A 19,156-nucleotide genomic window follows, 5' to 3' on the forward strand; every position below is an offset into this window, starting at 1 on the left:
ATCAAGACCATTCTAGCCAACATGGTGAAACCCTGTCTCTATTAAAAATACAAAAATTAGCTGGGCATGGTGGCGTGTGATTGTAGTCCCAACTATTCGGAAGGCTGAGACAGGAGAATCGCTTGAACCCGGGAGGTGGAGGTTGCAGTGAGCCGAGATCACGCCACTGCACTCCAGCCCAGTGACAGAGTGAGACTCCGTCTCGGGGAAAAAAAAAAAAAAAAAAAAAAAAAAGAAATGATTTACAAAGACTATATTATTTTAAGCATCGTTACAACCTTAAATTTGAGAGAAATCATTTTCTTCTATCTTTATACCTATATTTTCTTTTGGAAAGAATCTTGAACACAAAAAAATCTTGTGCTATTTTTCCATGTAGAACCAATTGAAGAAATATTTCCATGAATTGATTTTATATATTTTTTTGGGTCAGGACAGCAGGGATAAAATCAGGTCTAGAGTTTCCATGTGGATGAATTTGGAAGTGAACAGATTTGAAGCTGCAGTCCAGGGATGTCTCACACTACACCATACTGTTTTTCTTTTAAATTGAATCATTTTCTGTAGGCTTTTAAAGTTAAGAAAACATATTTGAAGAATTGATTTTGTATGTAAATAAAATGCTTGGGCACTACTGCATTTCATCTAAAAAGAGATTCCTATATTTTCACTGTCTTACTGGGATAGAAATCTTATGAAAGGGCATATAGACTCTTGCTACTCAAAGTGTGATCTGTGGACAAGCAGCATCAACTTTAGCTAGGAACTTCTTAGAAATGCAGAATCTCAGGTCCCACCCCAGACCTACTGGATCATAATCTGCATTTCAATAAGATCCTCTGGTGATTTATATTAACATTAAAAGGTAAAAAGAACTCACCGTCTTTTTTCTCTGAATCTACTTCTTAAAAACATAGAATTCATTGTTACTCTACTATGATATTTAAACTGATCCAAAGTTAGTCATTTATGGAATAAAAATTAATCATATTATTTTGTTTTAAAATTAAGACCTCCAGTAAAGCGCATAGGTGACTAACAAGGAATATTTCACGAAAAGTAGGTTACTCTCCTAGCTTATGGTAGGACATGCATTTTTCATTCCCCCTTCCCAGAAGCTGCTAATTATCCGCATTGGACTATCTACCCTTCCTCTTTTTTATTAATAATAATATTTGTAATTTTAATTTGAAATAGCAGGGTTACCTGTCATAGTTTTGTACAGATTTATGAACTTCCACTATTTTCAGTCCCTTTAGCCAATTTAGGAGAATAGCATATGCACTTTATTACATGACTGTTCCTAGTGATTAACATCTGGAATGGGCAGATGAACTAAACTCCCAGTTGCACTTTTCCTTGCTCCATTTCTAACATGGAGCCCTGCGCTAACCTTTAACCATGGCAAGAAAAGATTGCTACTGCCCCCTGCCGGCCCATTGTCTCATTTCCTTTTCTACAAATCTGTGACTTGGCGGATGCCCAAGGATTTTGAGCCACTGAAGAAAGCTCAGTTGGAAGGGGCTTTCCCTAGTACAGAGGTAGAGAGATCCTTTGGGAATAGGCGGCTAAAATCAAATGAAAACATTAAAAAGGCGAGAACGGCATAAAGGACTTCTAAATTAAATTATCGATCTTCATGAACCTTCTTCTGCACACGGGCTTCTCTGTGCCAAAGAAATGTTCCCTTCTCTTCGGCACAGGACTCCTCTTTTGCCTCTGGCTTGCACTGACAAAAGAGTGAACTGTCCACACCCTTATTATAATTTCAGTACTCTGAATCCTGTTCTCTGTTTCCCTCAATTTCGTTTTCCCACGATTAAACCTTATTCCCTTCCCTTTTCTGCTTCAAACTCCCGTCCCGCCCACCCACCCACAGGCTAGCATTTCCAGGAGCTCAGACCCCACTTCCCTCACCCTCTCCGTCTCCCGACCTCTGTTCTCCTCTTGCTGTCATCGTACCCCCTTCAGTACCCCCTCGCTGAACGGCCAGTCACTCTTTGCCTTCGAACAGCAGGCACGTCCCCTCTTGAATGCTTTTCCCCGACCCCCGCCCCAAGCAACCGAAAAAGGAAACATGCGCACTTCAGAGCTTGGAGCTGTCCGAGTGCTGAAATTTATAGGCTGGGTAAGATCACGTCTCCGTCTCTTTCTATAGCCCTCATTCCAGCACAGGATCTCAGCAATTTTTCCCTCTTCCCCCCACCCACTCCAGCGCGCAGAGTCCTTTCGTCTCTCTCATTTACAACTTCTTTTTAAAAGAAAACATTTTCTAGAAAAAGGGCTTTGCTAAACAGAAAAGATATAAAACAAAAGCCACAGCTATCTAGCATGGCATTGTCACCAACTCCCTTTGCATGGTGATGCGATTAAGGTAGCAGCATTTTTATTATTCAGGAAAAGCAGCTGGGGGATTCATCAGTTCTGAGGCTTTGTCTTTCTGGGTTAACTGATGGTCCCAAGCCTCGGTTTGACCTGACCATGATGCCCAGGACTGGCACTTTTTCTTTTTTCTCAGCAAACTGTACAAAACCAAATCTCTTTTTGATTTTCAAGGAAACTAGGTTCCTGCCAAATTCTGAATCTGGACAATAAATAGATACTTTGTCCTAGCATCTTTCTGGAATCATTTCGGGATATTTTCCACAAGCAACACAGAAACAGGAATGAACCGGCAGCTAGTGAACATTTTGACAGCTTTGTTTGCATTTTTCTTAGAGACCAACCACTTCAGGTAGGTGAAACGACTTTGCATGTTGATATTTAAATTGTTTAAAAGAGAATGTGTCATGTAATTGTTATGTATTTATCTGTGCCCTGGACTATATTATTTTAATTTTATAGAGGAAAGTTAAATATCTTTTGTTCATTTAAAAAGCCTAATAATAGTGGGAGGGTGGGAAATTTTCACAAAAGCAAGTTTTATGATGCATAGCCGCACTCTACGCAATTCAACACACATTTTCACAGCTAATGTGATATTAAGGTAGTCTGATGAGTTGCATGCTCTTTACCTTTCTATATAAGGGTGATATTTTTGCTTTCAAATTTTTCTGAAAGTAATTTAAAGGGATTATTGGGTGCATTGTCTTTCATATAAGATGATTGTATTAATTTGGCAGGAGCATGCTCATTTCAGATAAAATATAAAAGATCCCTAATTCTCAGCCAACTTGGGACTTCAGTTATATTTCAGAAACTAGAAGCATACTATGAGGACTACAATTCAGGAATTTTCTTGAAATATCAAAAATTTCTTTTTACTACTATATTCTACTATTCAATCTGTTTGGAAATTGATTGCCTACCAAAATTTAATTAATATGACATAATTGTATTTATGTACATATGAGAAGTGGAGCATGCATAATTTTAAAAAGTGAGAAATTACTATTTTCATGCTTGCATTTTCTACATAGTTTACAAATAGTTGTCAAATCAATTGATACCTCAAAATATCAAATCATTACCAGTAAGTGAAATAGTCATCTAATAACAGAGAATGGAAGGCTCAGCAGAGACAGGAGATGCTCTTACAACAAAGTATAGGACTCTAAATTTAATTTTCATTAAATTTTATGGCATTTTTTCGCAGAACCAAGATAAATGGAACACATAGTAATAATGCTATGAATACTGGGAAAACCCACTATGTTCCTTTCAGGTTTACACCTCCTACTATGATTAAGAAAAAATATAGGCTGGTTTTTATTAGAATCATCATCATCATCATCATCATCATCCTCACCACCACCACCATCATAATCAAATAATACTTGATTAATCAGATGAATCTGCATATGAGAATGTGAGTATTTATGCATGATCATATCAATTTTTAACTCCTACAAAATATTTATCATCTTTGCACTTATTTTGAATAACCCTTCTTTGAAAAGCTGGCAAGAATGTGGTATTTTCTTAGTGATAGAATTCATAAGACACTTTTTGTTAAACTATTGAAAACAAAGCTTATAAAATATATACTTTAGGGAACAAATTTCAGTTAACCACTATGTATTGTGAAATAATTAATTTTGCTACAAACCAAATATGCTATGTTTAATAAGGTCTTTATTACTTTTAACAGGAAAATGAAAATCTGAGAAATTTTTCACCAACCTTCAGTGTTTTGGTGATAAAAAGTCAAAATGATTTAGAAGTGTGTTTTCATTAATATATTTTAGAGAGTCAACAATTTAAATGCTCATATATAAATAACTGATAATAGAAGTCATATACATGCTCATTGTTGACCTATTTTAAAATGAAATGAAATGTCCAAATGAAGGTTCTCTTTTAGATATCACATTGAAAAATATTAACAGTTGATAGTTGGATTAGAACTAGCAGATGGGAAAAATAAGCAATGGAATAATAAGTTTGTTCTGCGCATCTTATTATATATTTCTTATAAAAGGTAGGTGACTTATATTTAGGGCTTAAATGCTGAAACATTTTTTTAAGTCAGATAGAAATGATTTTAAGACAATCACATGAATTAAAAAAATTATCATCTCATTTCTCTGAATAAATAGTTTTAACTATATATACATAAAATCTACAACCTAAAACTAAATACATTGTCTGTTCTCGAACATCTTATGGTTAAAGTTTGGAAACCTGGGTGATGTGACTCAGGATTTATAGTTCTTATCATTTAAAGTTAACTTTAGAACATGTACAAGTTCAGAAGTTGGCCAAAGAGTTTGGATTTTTCTTTTATTTAAAATTTTATTATTATACTTTAAGTTTTAGGGTACATGTGCACAATGTGCAGGTTTGTTACGTATGTATACATGTGCCATGTTGGATTTTTCTAGTTTTCTTCATACTAACGTATCAAATATCTTTACCAAAATGTAATGTTAAAAATGCAGTGAGCATTAGCTCTCAAGGGATGCAAATGAAATTGTTGCTAAAAGAGTTAATGATGTGTTTAGGACGGCTTTCTGCAAAGACCATGACTCCAGGTCTGGAAAACAACCTTCACAGACCCTATCTCCTTCAGATTTCTTGGACAAGTTAATGGGAAGGACATCAGGATATGATGCAAGAATCAGGCCAAATTTTAAAGGTAGGTTCCACTTAAACTTACGTTAAGCCTTTGAGAAATCTTCTAGATGTTTGAATAGTTAACTGAAAAACATTTTCAGGGCTTTTAATTATAAAATGAAAATGACAAATATAGTGTTCATTTTATTTTGGTATTCTTTTGCATTAGTTACTGATATTTTCATTTTACCTGTCACTTCCCACATTTGAAAACTTTCCTTGTTTGTGTTCTACTTCATGAATAAAACTAGTGTCATAAATTATGGCCATAGTCCCTATTTTTTCTTAAGTGGGAGTGTGGCTGAAAGTGAATACAAGAGCAAGTGATAGACTTGACTTGCTTGAATATCTACCAGGATGCATGCAAGATCCAATGGTCACTCCAAAATATTTGGTTTTGATTTTAACTACCTACATCAAAGTAGAGTTTAAATCTCTATAAAATATGCCACTTTACATACTTTCAGGCCTCTTTAATTTTTAGACTTTGTAAGAAGAGGTTCTAATTTTTTGTTCTCTTTTGTTTAAGCATTCTCATTGTTTATTTGAAATTGTTTATTTGAAATCAACAAAGATCACAGAATTTTAAAGTGCACATGTCGAAGATGGTGGATACTTTCTTTGTTCAATTAGAAGCAAACCAATATTTTTTTGTTTTTATTTGTTGAACATTACAAAAATATAGTTAATAGTCTGCAGAAATGCTTTTTAAATATAGTTTATTTTTATTCTGAATCAGAAAAAAATGAATAAGAATCAGTTACTAATAACTGAATCATGTTGACGCTTTAATTTTTAAATACATAGTTTAAGTGATGTTGTCTTTTTCCCGTAATGAAATTTAACATAATGCATAGTGAAGTGTTTATAACATTTTGTAAAACGAGAAACCTATAATGTTCTGGATATTATGTAGCAATTCATGCATTGCTTACTTTGGTTTATTAGCAATTTAATGGCACACTTTTCTTCATTGTTGATTAACTTTTATTATTGGCAAATATAAGCATGAAAACTAAATTTTAAATTCATTTCTTCTTTAAATGTTACACCTCTGAATATACCCAGATATGGGCATATTTTATAAACAAATATGTCAGAATTTTGGCGAAATAGTATTTTTTAAGTATCTCCAAGAGAGACAACTGAACTACATTCAGAGATAAATGTTTCTGAAAAAAAAAAAAAAAAAAAAAAGATCTTCATGTTCATCCCATTTCTTAATTTTGTGGTCATTGCTTTGGAAGTCAATATTTGAAATAAAATCTTGTGAGTAACAAACTGAGAACCAGCTTTCAATGGGATTGCTCATTCATCTATTTATCCACTAAGCCATTCAACAACTTTTGAGTCTGGACTATCTGCGAAATACTAACTGTTAGGTGCTTTGTAAAACTGGGAGATGAAACAGTTTAGGTGCTTCTATCAAAAATTTTAGTGGAGGGAGGAGATGTTACCTGAATACTTTTACTATTAGATAGAAATAGGAAAGTACCATTAGGAAATATAGGTAAATTGCTACAGGATTCCAAGAAATGGAAAGATAATTTCCTATTAAGATATTCATGGAAAGCTTTATAGAGAAGGTCCAGAGATGGAAAATTGTTTCAAGTTTACAAGCATCTTGTTTCATAGCTGTTATTCATTTCTTTCTAGAAATACTTTTTCAAAAGGGCAGCAAAGTACAAAGAGTAATAAAACAAACACCCATGTTGACATTGCTACTTTAAGTGACCGCACAAGAATGAGCCATCATTTCCACATCCAATTTTTTCCTGGTTCTTCCAGGAATATCACCTTTGGGAAATGATATTTATCATGGTTCCAAAGGATAAATAAATGAGGAGAATGTCAGGTTCAGCAAAGTGTGGCCATGTCTTTTTCGATCTATCTACTACTTACAAGTCTAAGTACAGGATATTTTAATGACTTACAAAAAAGAAATGGGGTGGATATCACAGAAGACTCTAACATTAGTGGGATTCATTGAGTTTTATCTCCCTCTCCCTTTAACTCTCCACTTCAATGAACACTGCTACCTCTTCATAAAATTTATTTACATAGACCATTTATATCAGATCAATTATCTGACTCTCCCAAAGTTCTCTTCATTTGGGGGAGCTTGATTATTCCTGGATTTAAAACACTCCCCATTATTTTAGACTACAATAATTTTTTCTTGATGTTCCCATGGAATTTATATGTCTAATATGATCCTTCTACATATGTATATTCTATCGATCCATTCTCACACCACATCTGAGAGGGCAGGGAAGTACCTTATTTTATATATATGTACATACATAAAATATTGGTAGTGTAGGGAAAATAAGTGATCCTTTTCTCCAGGATAAGGAAATCAGAACCAAGACAGAGAGGAAAAGGTAGATCAGTTAATGAAGATTAGTGCTTCCAACTAGTTGTTGTAGTAGAATGTGAGGGTGGTAACTTTTGAGAGACCAGCCAGTAGTCATAGTGGCAAGCAAAGATGATCTTAGCTGAGGTGAAGAGAAGGAAAGAAAAGACAGAGAAAATAGGGAACTTGTAACAAGGAGGAGGCTTAGATAAACACTATAATACTTACCATAGTTGATTAGCAATGTATCAATGAGGAATTTAATATAGTCGGTAGAAATGAAGGGAGATTAGGAAATGTGATTGCATATAGAATAGTGACGGTCTCCCTGTAAATGTGAAAAAGCAATTTTCTATGATGACTATAAACATGATAGTGATGATGATGTTGACAATTAAAATAACGGTGACTGATAAGAAGATAGACGGGCAAAATTTGACCACCAGAATAAAATCAAGAGCCAAATATGGGCCACTAAGGTAAACAGAATGGTTATTCTAGAATTCTTGTTAAATATTAGCATATTTCTCTGTTTTCCTTGCTGCCCTGCATTGGCAAGGGAAAAAGAAATGCATAAGTATAATTTTTCTTATTGGAAAGAATTTTTCCTGTATACTTCCAAGTCAGTAAAATATTACATGTCTATTCCATATCCCTGATGGGCTTTGAAAGATGTCATAATGGGCATATATATGAAGGAAAAATGGATGTAAGCTAGAAAAGATAACCACCAGAGATGATTCAGACTTAGACTCTGTAATTGAGAGACATTTTTAGAAACTATAGGGAAAAAATAGCTTTTCTGATGTGTTGAAGCACAAGTGTACAAACAAAGTCATGAATCAGAGTTGTCAATTGAATTTTATCTATAAGATCCATAGGGACCTGTTTCAGATCTTGTCAAAATATACATTTAATGAAAATCCTCAATTCAGATAAAAACACAAGCTATATGATTCACAATTACCTGGTTCTGAAACCATGGTAAATGTTGATTCTATATCAAGAGATGAGCCTCTTTCCCCACTTAGGTGATTTGTCTCATTTTCAGTTGATTTATCGTGGTGTTATTCCATCATCCTATCAGATATTGTTCTGTCAGTATTATTGTACCTTGAAAATGCACTTTAAACATTAGGCTTTTAATGAAATGTTCAAATCTGGGCAAAATGCATTAGTTCTGTGTCTTTCTTTTTGAAACAAAGCCTTTATCTATTTTAATGAAATTTTCTTTGAAAATAAAATTAACTTAGCGTTACATCCTAGTTTTCATCCCAATGTGAATAAATACATTTCACTAAAACATTCTTTTTGGGATAGAATCTAGAGTAGATAATGCCAGGAGATAATTATTCATTCCATTTCTTTGTGCCTGCCATGCACACTATTTTTTCCCACATCTAGAGACCTAAGTTGGCAAGTGTAATGTGTGACATTAAAACCTACATTTGCCTGAAATATGTTTTTCTGCAATTTCCAAAGAGCTAGCAGTTCAAGAGGTGTTTCAAGTATCATAGATCCACTTCCATGAAACCAGAGGTCTTCAGATTTTGCCCCTGGAAAATGATCATGTCTGTAGCCAAGTGGAGCTAAAGTTCAAATGTTGTGAATACCAACCCCTGTAGAAGGTGCTTGAGCACAAGCGTCCAGCAGGGACAGTTGGAAAGGGTACTTCTTTCAGTTAGTGATAATGCAACCCCAGCATCACCATTTCTTTGATCAGCCTGGTAGGCATTAGACATTACTATGGAACCTGAGAAAGAAGTCCAAAATGCTTGCAAGTATCAGAAGCATTGTGCCTGAGTGCAGAAAGTAGCAGAAGCCTCCAGGCACCTGAAAAAGTAACTTCATGGTCATGCTGACATTGTGGTTTTATTAGAAAATACAGACAGTAATTGGTTCAATTATAAATCACCTTGGACGTGATTATGGAATTATCTGGATTATCTGCTTGACAGTTACCTTCCTCACAGAAGAATTCGTATTCTCCCTTAATTCTAGGTCTCCCTTAATTAATCAAGAGGCCTGAGGTAAATCACTCTTTAATGGCTGAGATGAAAAAAAGCCCTAATGGCACTAAGCCCACATTGAAACATAATATGAGAGTCATTGTTAAAAAGTATACAGAAAAAAGAGTTTTCAGGTGTCTATGAATGTCAAGTATGAGTCAGAGTTGTCAATTATAAAACCTTAAAAATGATAAGAATACAGCATATGATTTTTTGAGACATTATCTTTTAATTATGAAAGCAGTCATTTTAAAATGGCCTAGAACTAAGCCCAATTCCGAGACAGTTGACACTCCCATTAGGGCAATTACTCTTGGCTAAATACATAGGCTATAGTTATCAGTGGGAACCATTCACTGAAGAAATTAAAGGACAACTAAGGGAGAATAGAAAGAAGGAAAGGAAGAATAGATTTATTTTAGGACAAATTATTATAAAATTACCTTGCAAAGTACATATAGCATGGGGGACTATGTATATATTAGTATGTCTATATATATGCACAAATGCTGTGTTTGTATATGCAATAGAATGTCCCTAAAAGATACACAAGAGAGTGGAAATATCAGGTGCTTCTGAGAAAGGTGACTGGATGCCAGGGAGACAGGGGTAGGAAGAAAAGTTACTTTTCTCTGCATGCTTCTTGAATGCTCGTCATTACATGTATTTCCAATTCAAAAGCGTAATTAATTGTTAAGCACTTCTAGAGAGGTAAAGCTCAAGGGAGTGCCTCTCTTGGGTAGTACGGTCCATGGTGGCAGATTAGAGTCAGTGTCACTCTTACTTTAAGTGCAGTAACATGTACGTGGCCTGATTTCAATAGTACCCAAGCCCTTGAAAGAAATCCCTTGCCCAATAACTATTCTAACCTAGCTTGCTATTAGAATGACTAAAATTACAGCACTGTTGCTTCTGTTCTTAGATTAAAGATTTTATTTCACATTAAAACCACTTGATGGAAATGACAGTAAGCCCAATTAGTCTTTTACTCCATAATTTGAATGAGAGTATTTGGTTGTAGTCTGGCATTGGGGAAGAATATTGGTGGTGCAAGGCATTAGAAAACAAGACGATAGGGGAAAATGGTTATTAAAAGGCTGGGAGTAACAAAGGGAAACATATATGATAGTTTCGTTCAGAGACAATATTGATGAAGATTTTTGAACCTCAAAAATCACTGGCTGTGTCACAATTTATTATACAAATGTGTTGGTTGGTGTTCATACAGCTTTTATGTGCTGTATGAACACCAACCAACACATTTGTATATACTAGGCTCCTACTATGGATCCACAAGGTTTCTCAGGGATTTGAAGTGGCATCAAGAAGGCATCTACAGCATCCTAATGCACCCTGGTAAAGCACATTGCAGTAAGTTTGTCATCATGTCTTTCATTCCACGGTGACAGGGTAGTATAGTGGAAAGAGCCCTGAACTTGGATCCAGAAGACCTAGGTTCATGTCCTGGTTCAGCCATTTTTGAGAAAAGATGTCTTCACCTACCTGTGCCTCAGGTTTTCTTCTGCCTTTACCTACCTCACTTGGGTTGTACTGAGGAACAAATGATATCATGAGCATGAATTATTTGTTTTCAACTGTTACTATTACACAGATAATTTGAGTTATTACTGCAATTCCACCATTTTTCTTTCATAGCCAACACTTACTGTGTATTGTGAAAACAGCTGCTTAATTTTCTAAATGGAAAGAAACAAGTTAGAGAAATTCGGGCATCTTAGATTCCTACCAGAGTAACCATAATGTAGATGTCATATGCCTCAGTTGGTTTTCCTTTTATTAGTTCAGTGGGTAAATTTCCAACCTGAAACGGCTATTTCATATTCCTAAATATAAAACAAAGAGGGAGCCATTTGTGGGAAGGAATTATCTTTACCCATTCATATCCCGTCTCTGATTATTTTCTTGGACTCATTTTAAAAAATAAACCAAGTAAGAGAAATAGAACAAATTTAACTTAGTCCTATAAAGGAGGACCTTAAATTTAACTGAAGATAATATGACTGCCATTTCTGATGTATTTTCTTGTCCAGTTACTATAGTTGCAAGGTTCACTGCACAATAGTACTGAGATGATTTCCTATTTTAGAAGAAGTATTTAAAAGAGAGCATTTGGTTTCACAACATGGCAGGTTAAGCGTACCAGAAATGGAAGCCCATAATTTAGTCTTTGAGAAAGTACTGCATTGCTCCTTGGTTGATTCTGGGTGACCCCATATCCTTAATTTTCATTATTGAATGAACTTAAATATTTTATCCTTAGTTTATAGAGCTTGCTGGTCCTCCATGTCCTGAAGGATAATTCAGTCAATTTTGCTGATAATCTGAGACTTAAATGGCATCAATATTCAGGTCTCTTGGTGCTCAATGAATGGACAGTATAATGTGTTCAGTTGGGGCAGTTAGGTTTAGAGTGAGGAAAAAATAGTCATTAGTTTGTTCTTGATGGTGTTGGATATTTTTCTTGGTGTGTTGCTCAGACATTGTGGAACAGGGTCTTAAAAATGGAACTATGTTTGACGAAGCCTCAATAACAACGTCTTTGGAAGCATTCTGGGCTCCCTTTGGAATTAAGGCCTAGGATGCTGTCCTGACTGTTGCATGAAGTGTTTGCTCATTGACTTCTTTCCTGAGACAGCTACTCTGCACACTTATGACTGACCACAGATACTTTCAGCCATGCAGAAGCCACTAAAGGAAGCATATGAGCAAAAGGCATAGGCCTTAAATGGATATTCTAATGTGTGCAGTACATGTAAGAACAAAGTCACTAGGTTACTCACTTGGAGTCTAGTTTGGCCAGCCAACCAAAGTGGTTATGAGGCAAATACAAGAGAGAAGCTGGACCCTTTCTTTGACTCATGCTATGGTTTGCGTATCCACCATTCCATTATTAATATGATACACCAAATAGTGGCTCTGTATACTCATCCAAAGGGCAAAATAAATTCTGGATTCAGTCAAAGTATGAAAAGTCCATAGGCAATTATCATTTGAGAAAAGGCATTTTCACCTATCTGTGAAGTATGTATGTGACTGGATAAGTCTTGTTTTCTATTTTTTCTTTTCTTCTGATGAGGGTGGAACATATTTTTTTCTTGTGGGGAAGAAAAGCCACACTTGCCTATGCACTGTCAAAGCAATAGAATAAATTTGTGGCAAGGGAGCATAAATGTAGGCACAAAGAATTACATGTAATGGTTTTATATCTTTATATTTGAGTCTAAAAACACAGTTAATTTGTTAATTCTTTTAATAAATAATTAGTGACTAGTCACCATGTGCTAGGCACCATTGTTAGGTGCTAAGTATAGAGTGGTAAATAGAAATTTAAGCTTTTAAATGTCAGTTCTTACTATTACTATCTCACTTAAATAAAAACTGGAATATAATTTGTAGGTTGAATGCTTATTATCCAGGATATTTGCAGGAAAGAGACCACACATTTCAATGGTGTGAGAGAAAAAACAACCCTTAAAGGGAGAGTGTAGTATTCTGGGACTATCAACAGAACTGAAGAAGCAAGGGAGGGAGTGATTACCAGAACCTGGTGAAGGCAGCTATATAGAAGGGTCACCTAATGAAACCTGTGGAGGAATGTAGTCCATTTGTGCTATCCTAGCAGGAAGTAAGCCTGGGAATAAATATCCAGACCTTGCCCTCCTCCTGTTTTCCACTCTCCTGTGGGAGCCTTTCATTAGCCAGATTCAACTAACAGTCGGAGAGCAAGGGAGCCCATTGATACAAACCCTGAAGGACAGCTTCCTAGGGTACAGAGAATAGAAGAGAAGAGAGGGGTTGGGGTGGGGAAATGGAAGACAACCAGCACAAATGTCAACTTATGAGCAAACCCACCCCTCACCATTCAGGTGGTTGAGCAAACGTCTCCAACACTGATGACAAATTTAGTAAGCCTTCTTTGATCAGTCTGGAGACCATTTGGATGTATTATCCCAATAGATAAGTGCTATCCCCAAAAGCAGAGAAGAGAGAGAAATGTAGTGTAATGTGATTGTTCTGTCTCCTAAATAGAAAACAGGAAGAGGTGCAATAAATGGATTGGTGTATATGTGTGTGCGAGAGAAAGAGAAAGAAGGACGGAACTGGGGACGGTGCAAGGTGGGGAGGAAAGGGAGGGGGCACTAGAAATAAAGAGAGAAAGACAGGAAGAGACAGAGGGGAGAGAAAGAAAGGAAAAAGAGAGCGAGGGATACAGAGAGACGCGGAGGGAGAAAAAAAAGAGAGATCTTCCTGTGGAGCATACGAAAATAATTAATACAGTTTCCTTTCTGTCTGATTTAATATATTTGCTAATATTAATGTGCTTGTCCCTACAGTAATTCCCTCAAGGCTCCCCATGCTGGGATGTGTTGTGGGTTTGGATTTGAGCAGAAGATTTAATGCCAAGTCTCTCTGGGGAAGCATTTTTGAGATAAATTCTTTCCCTTCATGCTCTTTTGCTCTGCATAGACCTTGAGAAAGGGTGTTAGAAGAAAAGATTGGGTAAGGGGTTAAAAAGGCATGAAGACCAGGGGCAGAGTAGTGCGCATTTCCAGGAAATGGAGAGTTCTGGGAACAGTTGCTCATTTCCCACTCCTTGGCTGGTTTGATTATCACACTTGAAATACAGCTACTTATCTTGGCAATTCTCCTACGTTAGGAAAAGCCCAAGACTACTTTACCACACAATTTTTACTTCATTTTTAAGCCAAACATACATAGAAGGTAATATAATGTATCTTCTTCTAATTTATTTGCATTTAAATACTTCAAGATGTTGATTTCTAATATCCACTTCATGACCAACAAGAGTCAAGATTTTTTTTATCAGGCTTTCTATTAGAAAAAGCATTTTGCCCATTTCCCACCACCCAAATAAATGTATTCAGAAAACAAGGGATCTGTTTATTTATATTTGAACCTCAGAGTCTCTGAAAAGTGAATGAGGCACACATTTGGCAAACCAAACTTAACTCAAGTTAGATGATGTGATTCAGGAAAATTTATAAATATAATGTACGGTGCTCACAATGGATTTCTCATATTCTACTTTTTCCTTTGAATTAATTCTGGTTTATTACATAAGTTTGTATGTAGTATGCCAAATCAAAGGATCTAGGATTTAATACTAAAACAAATTAGCAACCAACCAGATGTGTTTCTCAAGCCATGTTTTTCAGAAGACCTGCTTCAAAGCCACCTGAGAGTCTGGTTAAAAAGGCAAATCCTGGGCCCACACCTCTCCATCTACAGAATATATGGATGATGGGATCTTGGAGTATCATTTTGTCAACTTAAATCTATAAATTTGGAAAAGGAAAGGAGACTTTATTTCTTGTAAAGGGTTATAGTCTGCAAGGTGACCATCCTGCAGCCTGGGAAGCATGTCTTTGGACAAGACCAGAGACAGGCACTTCAAAGGAGGAATGGTTGGGATAGGAGCTTTATGTTGAACAGGTTGGCTAAACATACATATTCAACAGGTTACAGAAGGCTATGAATATTCACAAAGGTGGTTCTGATGCATGTGTATAAAGCAAACATGCATGTAACATACAACCCATGTTCACTTTGAGGTGGAGACTTAACACTTAAATGTCTTACAATTAGGGCCTATATGTCAAAAGGCCTTTTTAGGACACAGAGGCACGCAACAGTGATCTCTTTAAACCAGCCAGAATCATCAGTCCATGGTTGGTGGTCTTCTTATTAGGAGAAAGTTACTGACATCAGTCTCTTGTCCGGTCAAAGCTGTAGTTATGGTTGATGGAACGGGATCAGTTAGCATCTGTGAACTGGATGAGTTCTAATTGTTTTAATATTGCCTATCTTGAGACCAGTCCTTATTTAACTGCTAGAGAAGAAAAAAAAAAAAACAACCTTGTGGCAGTTAGAACATAGTTTATTCTTTAAGTGTAGGGGTGCATGACTTACCCCTTGCCTAGCATGGTTTTAGGTCCTGTATATAATTTCGTATCTCATTGCCACAAAGAGTCTGTTCTGTCAGTCTTAAGATCTCTACTTTAACATTAGTGCTGGTCAGTTGTTGTGTCTAAACCCCAAAAGAGAGGAGGTATAATGAGTTGTGTCTAACCTCCTGTCCTGTTGTGGCTGGGAACTCAATTTTAAGGTTTTTCTAGAGTCCCCTTGGCTACAAGAGGGTCCATTCAGTCAGTAGGGGCTTAGGATTTTATTTTAAGTTTACAACTTTAACAAAGTCATTACTCCCTATAGGTTAAGACCTATAGGACTAGAATAAGACATTTTTGCCCTTATATCAGAAGGACGATACCTTCTTTATAGTATTTTTCCCAAGATCCTATGTGCCTATATTGTTTTATGAAATGAAGGGGGAAAATCCCACAAGAGAAAAAAAATATCTAAATTGAGACTCATGAGGCCTGATTTTAACTCCAGTTTTGACAGTTATGACCTGGAGTATGCCACTTAACCTCTTCGGGAGTCACTCTTGTCATCTGCACAAAAAAAAAAAAAAAAAAAAAAAAGGACAGAACAAGCAAGATGTCTCTCTACTTCATTTCTAACTTTGATGGTCCCTGGTTCTAATAGTCTAAATTAATATCTTTGGGTATATCCTTTTGTAAATTGTTGACTCACCCAGAGAACTGGGATGCACCCAATCTTCCTAGATAATGATGTTTCCTTTCTGGGAAATTATTAATTCTGTCCAGCATTTTTAACAGTTCTCTCTATGTTATTTCAACTCCCAATATTTCATTCAGAATTGTTATTGCAGGGAAGATCCTGGAAACTTATGAGGAGATTACTGAAGAAATAAGCTATTAACAATTTTTGCCTTGCTCTTGGTTTGGAGGTAGCAAATTCATGTACAAAGGCTGCTTCTGGGAAATGTAGCTACCAAGTTTGTTTAATTCAGCATCTGGCCAAAGATGTTTCCCAAAACTCTAGTCCATGAAATGTTCTCTAAGTTTTTAAATGTAAAATAAGTATAGGAAATTCTGCAAAACATCCTCTGAGAGAGACTTAATATCCATTAGCATATTAAAAAGTTGTGAGAAAATATGTAGTAAAAATAAATACACAAATAAATATTTTAAAAACACTTTTTACACAGGGGTCTGCCTGATGTTCACTTGATCACAGATTCCTTATCATGAGTAACATCCTGGAGAACCAGTGTTTTATGGAATATTTTGGAAAATGTAGTTTTGGTAAAATCCAGAAACCTAAACAAATTTTGCCATGAAAATAGATGATGATGATGGGGAACTTAAATATACATAAAATATAATAATTTGCCAGAAAGAGAATATTCATAAGAGTGAGAAGGGCCCGGCATTCAGTAAATGAGGCTTTCATTTTGATTCATGGTCAACATTAGCATTATGAGGCCACAAGAGAATTACTCTACAAGTTAGAATATTATTGCAGTCTATTTTTCTCCTGCTTCATCTACATGAATAAATAAACAAACAGTGGCATTTTGAAAAGCATAGAGAAAAGAAATTAGTCAGTACATCAAAATACTTGGATCTAATAATCACCTACTGTTTGTCTTTATGATTTACAAAAGCTGACAAATATATACATTTAAACAAGTGACCTTTAACCTTGAATTAGAGACATTTCTTCAGCAGTATATGACAAAGTTTCATACCTGTATGAAGAATTTTCTTTTGGATTGCTGTCTTCTTTTTCAGGCAGCTTTCAAAAATGGGTAAATCTTGTAGTTGTGCAATTTCCACTCATTTGCTGAGAATATTTTTTCCATCACTTCCTTCCTTGCAATGAAATTTAAAAAATTTAAATCTATACCAAAAATCTCATTTAAAATTGAAATTATGAAATATTTATCTTAAATAACTTGTGCAGATTTAAGATTAACTTCCTATTTATTAGTATTAAATCATTCTAAGTTTCTCTGCTTAAAAATGATAATGTTTCATATACGTCAATATATAAATTCCAAGGAAAAACTATTGAAAATTGTTTGCAATGAAGATGGATGCAGAAAACGAAATGTCTTTGAAATATCACTAAATGTCTTGGGGAAAGGATGATTATATATAGATATTCTTAAATATAATATATACTTTTAAATTACTAGTTCCTCCTCCATGCTTTCTCTGAGAGTGTTTGTCAAGTAAGAAAGCATGATTTTTTTTCTTCCTTCTTCTCACTCCAGGCTCTTAGGAAGAGATAAATAACAGAGTAGGGGTAGGGAAATAGTGATGCCACCTCAGACTTAATCAATGGCTCCTGATTCATGTCATTTATTTTACACAGTAGATGAAAACACATTGGTGATGGAGCCCCTACACATTCTATATCAAACTAATCCTTTATTTGAGACAGGGTATCCACAGTGTTGACATTAGCATTGCTAGTATTCCACTGTACAGTCCACAGATAATGGGATACCAATTGTCTTAGTGCATTTTGTGTTGCTATGACAGAATACCACAGTCTGGGTAATTTTGAAGAGTCGAGATTTATTTCTTACAGTTCTGGAGGCTCAGGAGTCCAAGGCTGAGGAGTCTGCATCTGGCGAGGGTCTTCTTGCTGCATTATCCCACGGTAGAAAGCAGAAGGGCAAGAGGGCATAAGGAAGAAGGGGAAGGGGACTGAATTCATCCTTTTATCAGGAAGCCATTCCAGTGAGAACTAACCCACTCCCACGACAATGACATTAATCCATTCATGAGGGCACAGCCCTCATGACCTAATCATCTCTTAGAGGCATCACCTCTCAACATTATTGAATTGAGGATTAAATTTTCAACACATGAGCTTTGGGGGACACATTAAAACCACAGCACCGATTAAGTTTGTCTTTTGATTGAGGTTGGCAGTCTTAGATACACTGCATCTTGAAGAAGAACTGAATAAAGGTTAACTATAAAGAAGTTATTTGGGCATGCACACATTTGCTTACTTTGACTTCAAATTTTGTTTTATATAGTCTGAGTGCCTGACTTAGATTCTTTGCTATCACTTGCTTCCAGGGTCACAGCTTCTCCGTTTCCAAGGGACAGATGGTGTCATTAGATATTGGGGTATGAGAAGGTGGCTTTGCTGAATTATTAGTTATAGATGTCAAGGGATATGAACAAGAGGATAAGATTTTCTTTGGAATCCTGAGATTTGCTTTCCAAAGGAAGTATATACAGTGTCTTCCCAAAATATAAAAATTTAAGACATCATCCCTGTTTGAAAGGAAATGTTACATATGCCCAGGGTCATGCCTTGTGAATGGGAAGCCCTGGCACTGAAAATTTCACTTTTTTCAAAGGCTTTTTTAAATAGATGAATGCCAGGCTACCTGTTCTCTCCAAAATTTAAGGTCACAGTTTGTTAATAAGGTTGCCATACTATTCAGTATTTATTTTATCTGAAATACTACCATTTCATTTCCTAGAATCCGTGCCCACTCTGTAACCAGTGGCATGCTTAACGTGAACTTTATCAAACTAATCCTATATTATCAGACATATTTCTCTAGCTCTCCCAACATAAAAGGAATTATCCACAGTCTGGAATATGTGTTCCTTTTATTTCCCCCAAGTTTCTGACTCACGTTTGTTTATCATGCACATATGCCTCATTTAAGTGCATCCTTTAATCAAATATTCTGAGCAAATATTGCCACTTAAAACCCAGCAGGCGGCTTCCTGTTCCATAGACCTCCTGAATGCCAACAAAGTTTATAACACGCAGGGCTTTCCACAGAGTGTAT

At 35.8% G+C, this 19,156-nt stretch overlaps 1 protein-coding gene across 3 annotated transcripts in view; it reads left to right on the forward strand.

Moving 5' to 3' along the window:
- The first annotated feature begins 2,144 nt into the window (after positions 1-2,144).
- Positions 2,145-19,156, forward strand: part of GLRA2 (glycine receptor alpha 2) — a 227,814-nt gene continuing 210,802 nt past the window's right edge. For 2 of the 3 annotated variants that reach the window (XM_055267588.1, XM_055267589.1), the window contains exons 1-2: positions 2,145-2,734; positions 4,944-5,077. In XM_055267588.1, coding sequence (XP_055123563.1) covers positions 2,667-2,734; positions 4,944-5,077 — 202 coding nt within the window. In that variant the 5' untranslated portion in view covers positions 2,145-2,666. Of the gene's footprint in view, positions 2,735-3,788; positions 3,809-4,943; positions 5,078-19,156 lie in introns of those variants that run through there. The other variant, XM_055267590.2, reaches the window with a different exon arrangement.

Source organism: Symphalangus syndactylus, chromosome X, assembly GCF_028878055.3.
Source record: "Symphalangus syndactylus isolate Jambi chromosome X, NHGRI_mSymSyn1-v2.1_pri, whole genome shotgun sequence".
Taxonomy (NCBI): Eukaryota; Metazoa; Chordata; class Mammalia; order Primates; family Hylobatidae; genus Symphalangus; species Symphalangus syndactylus.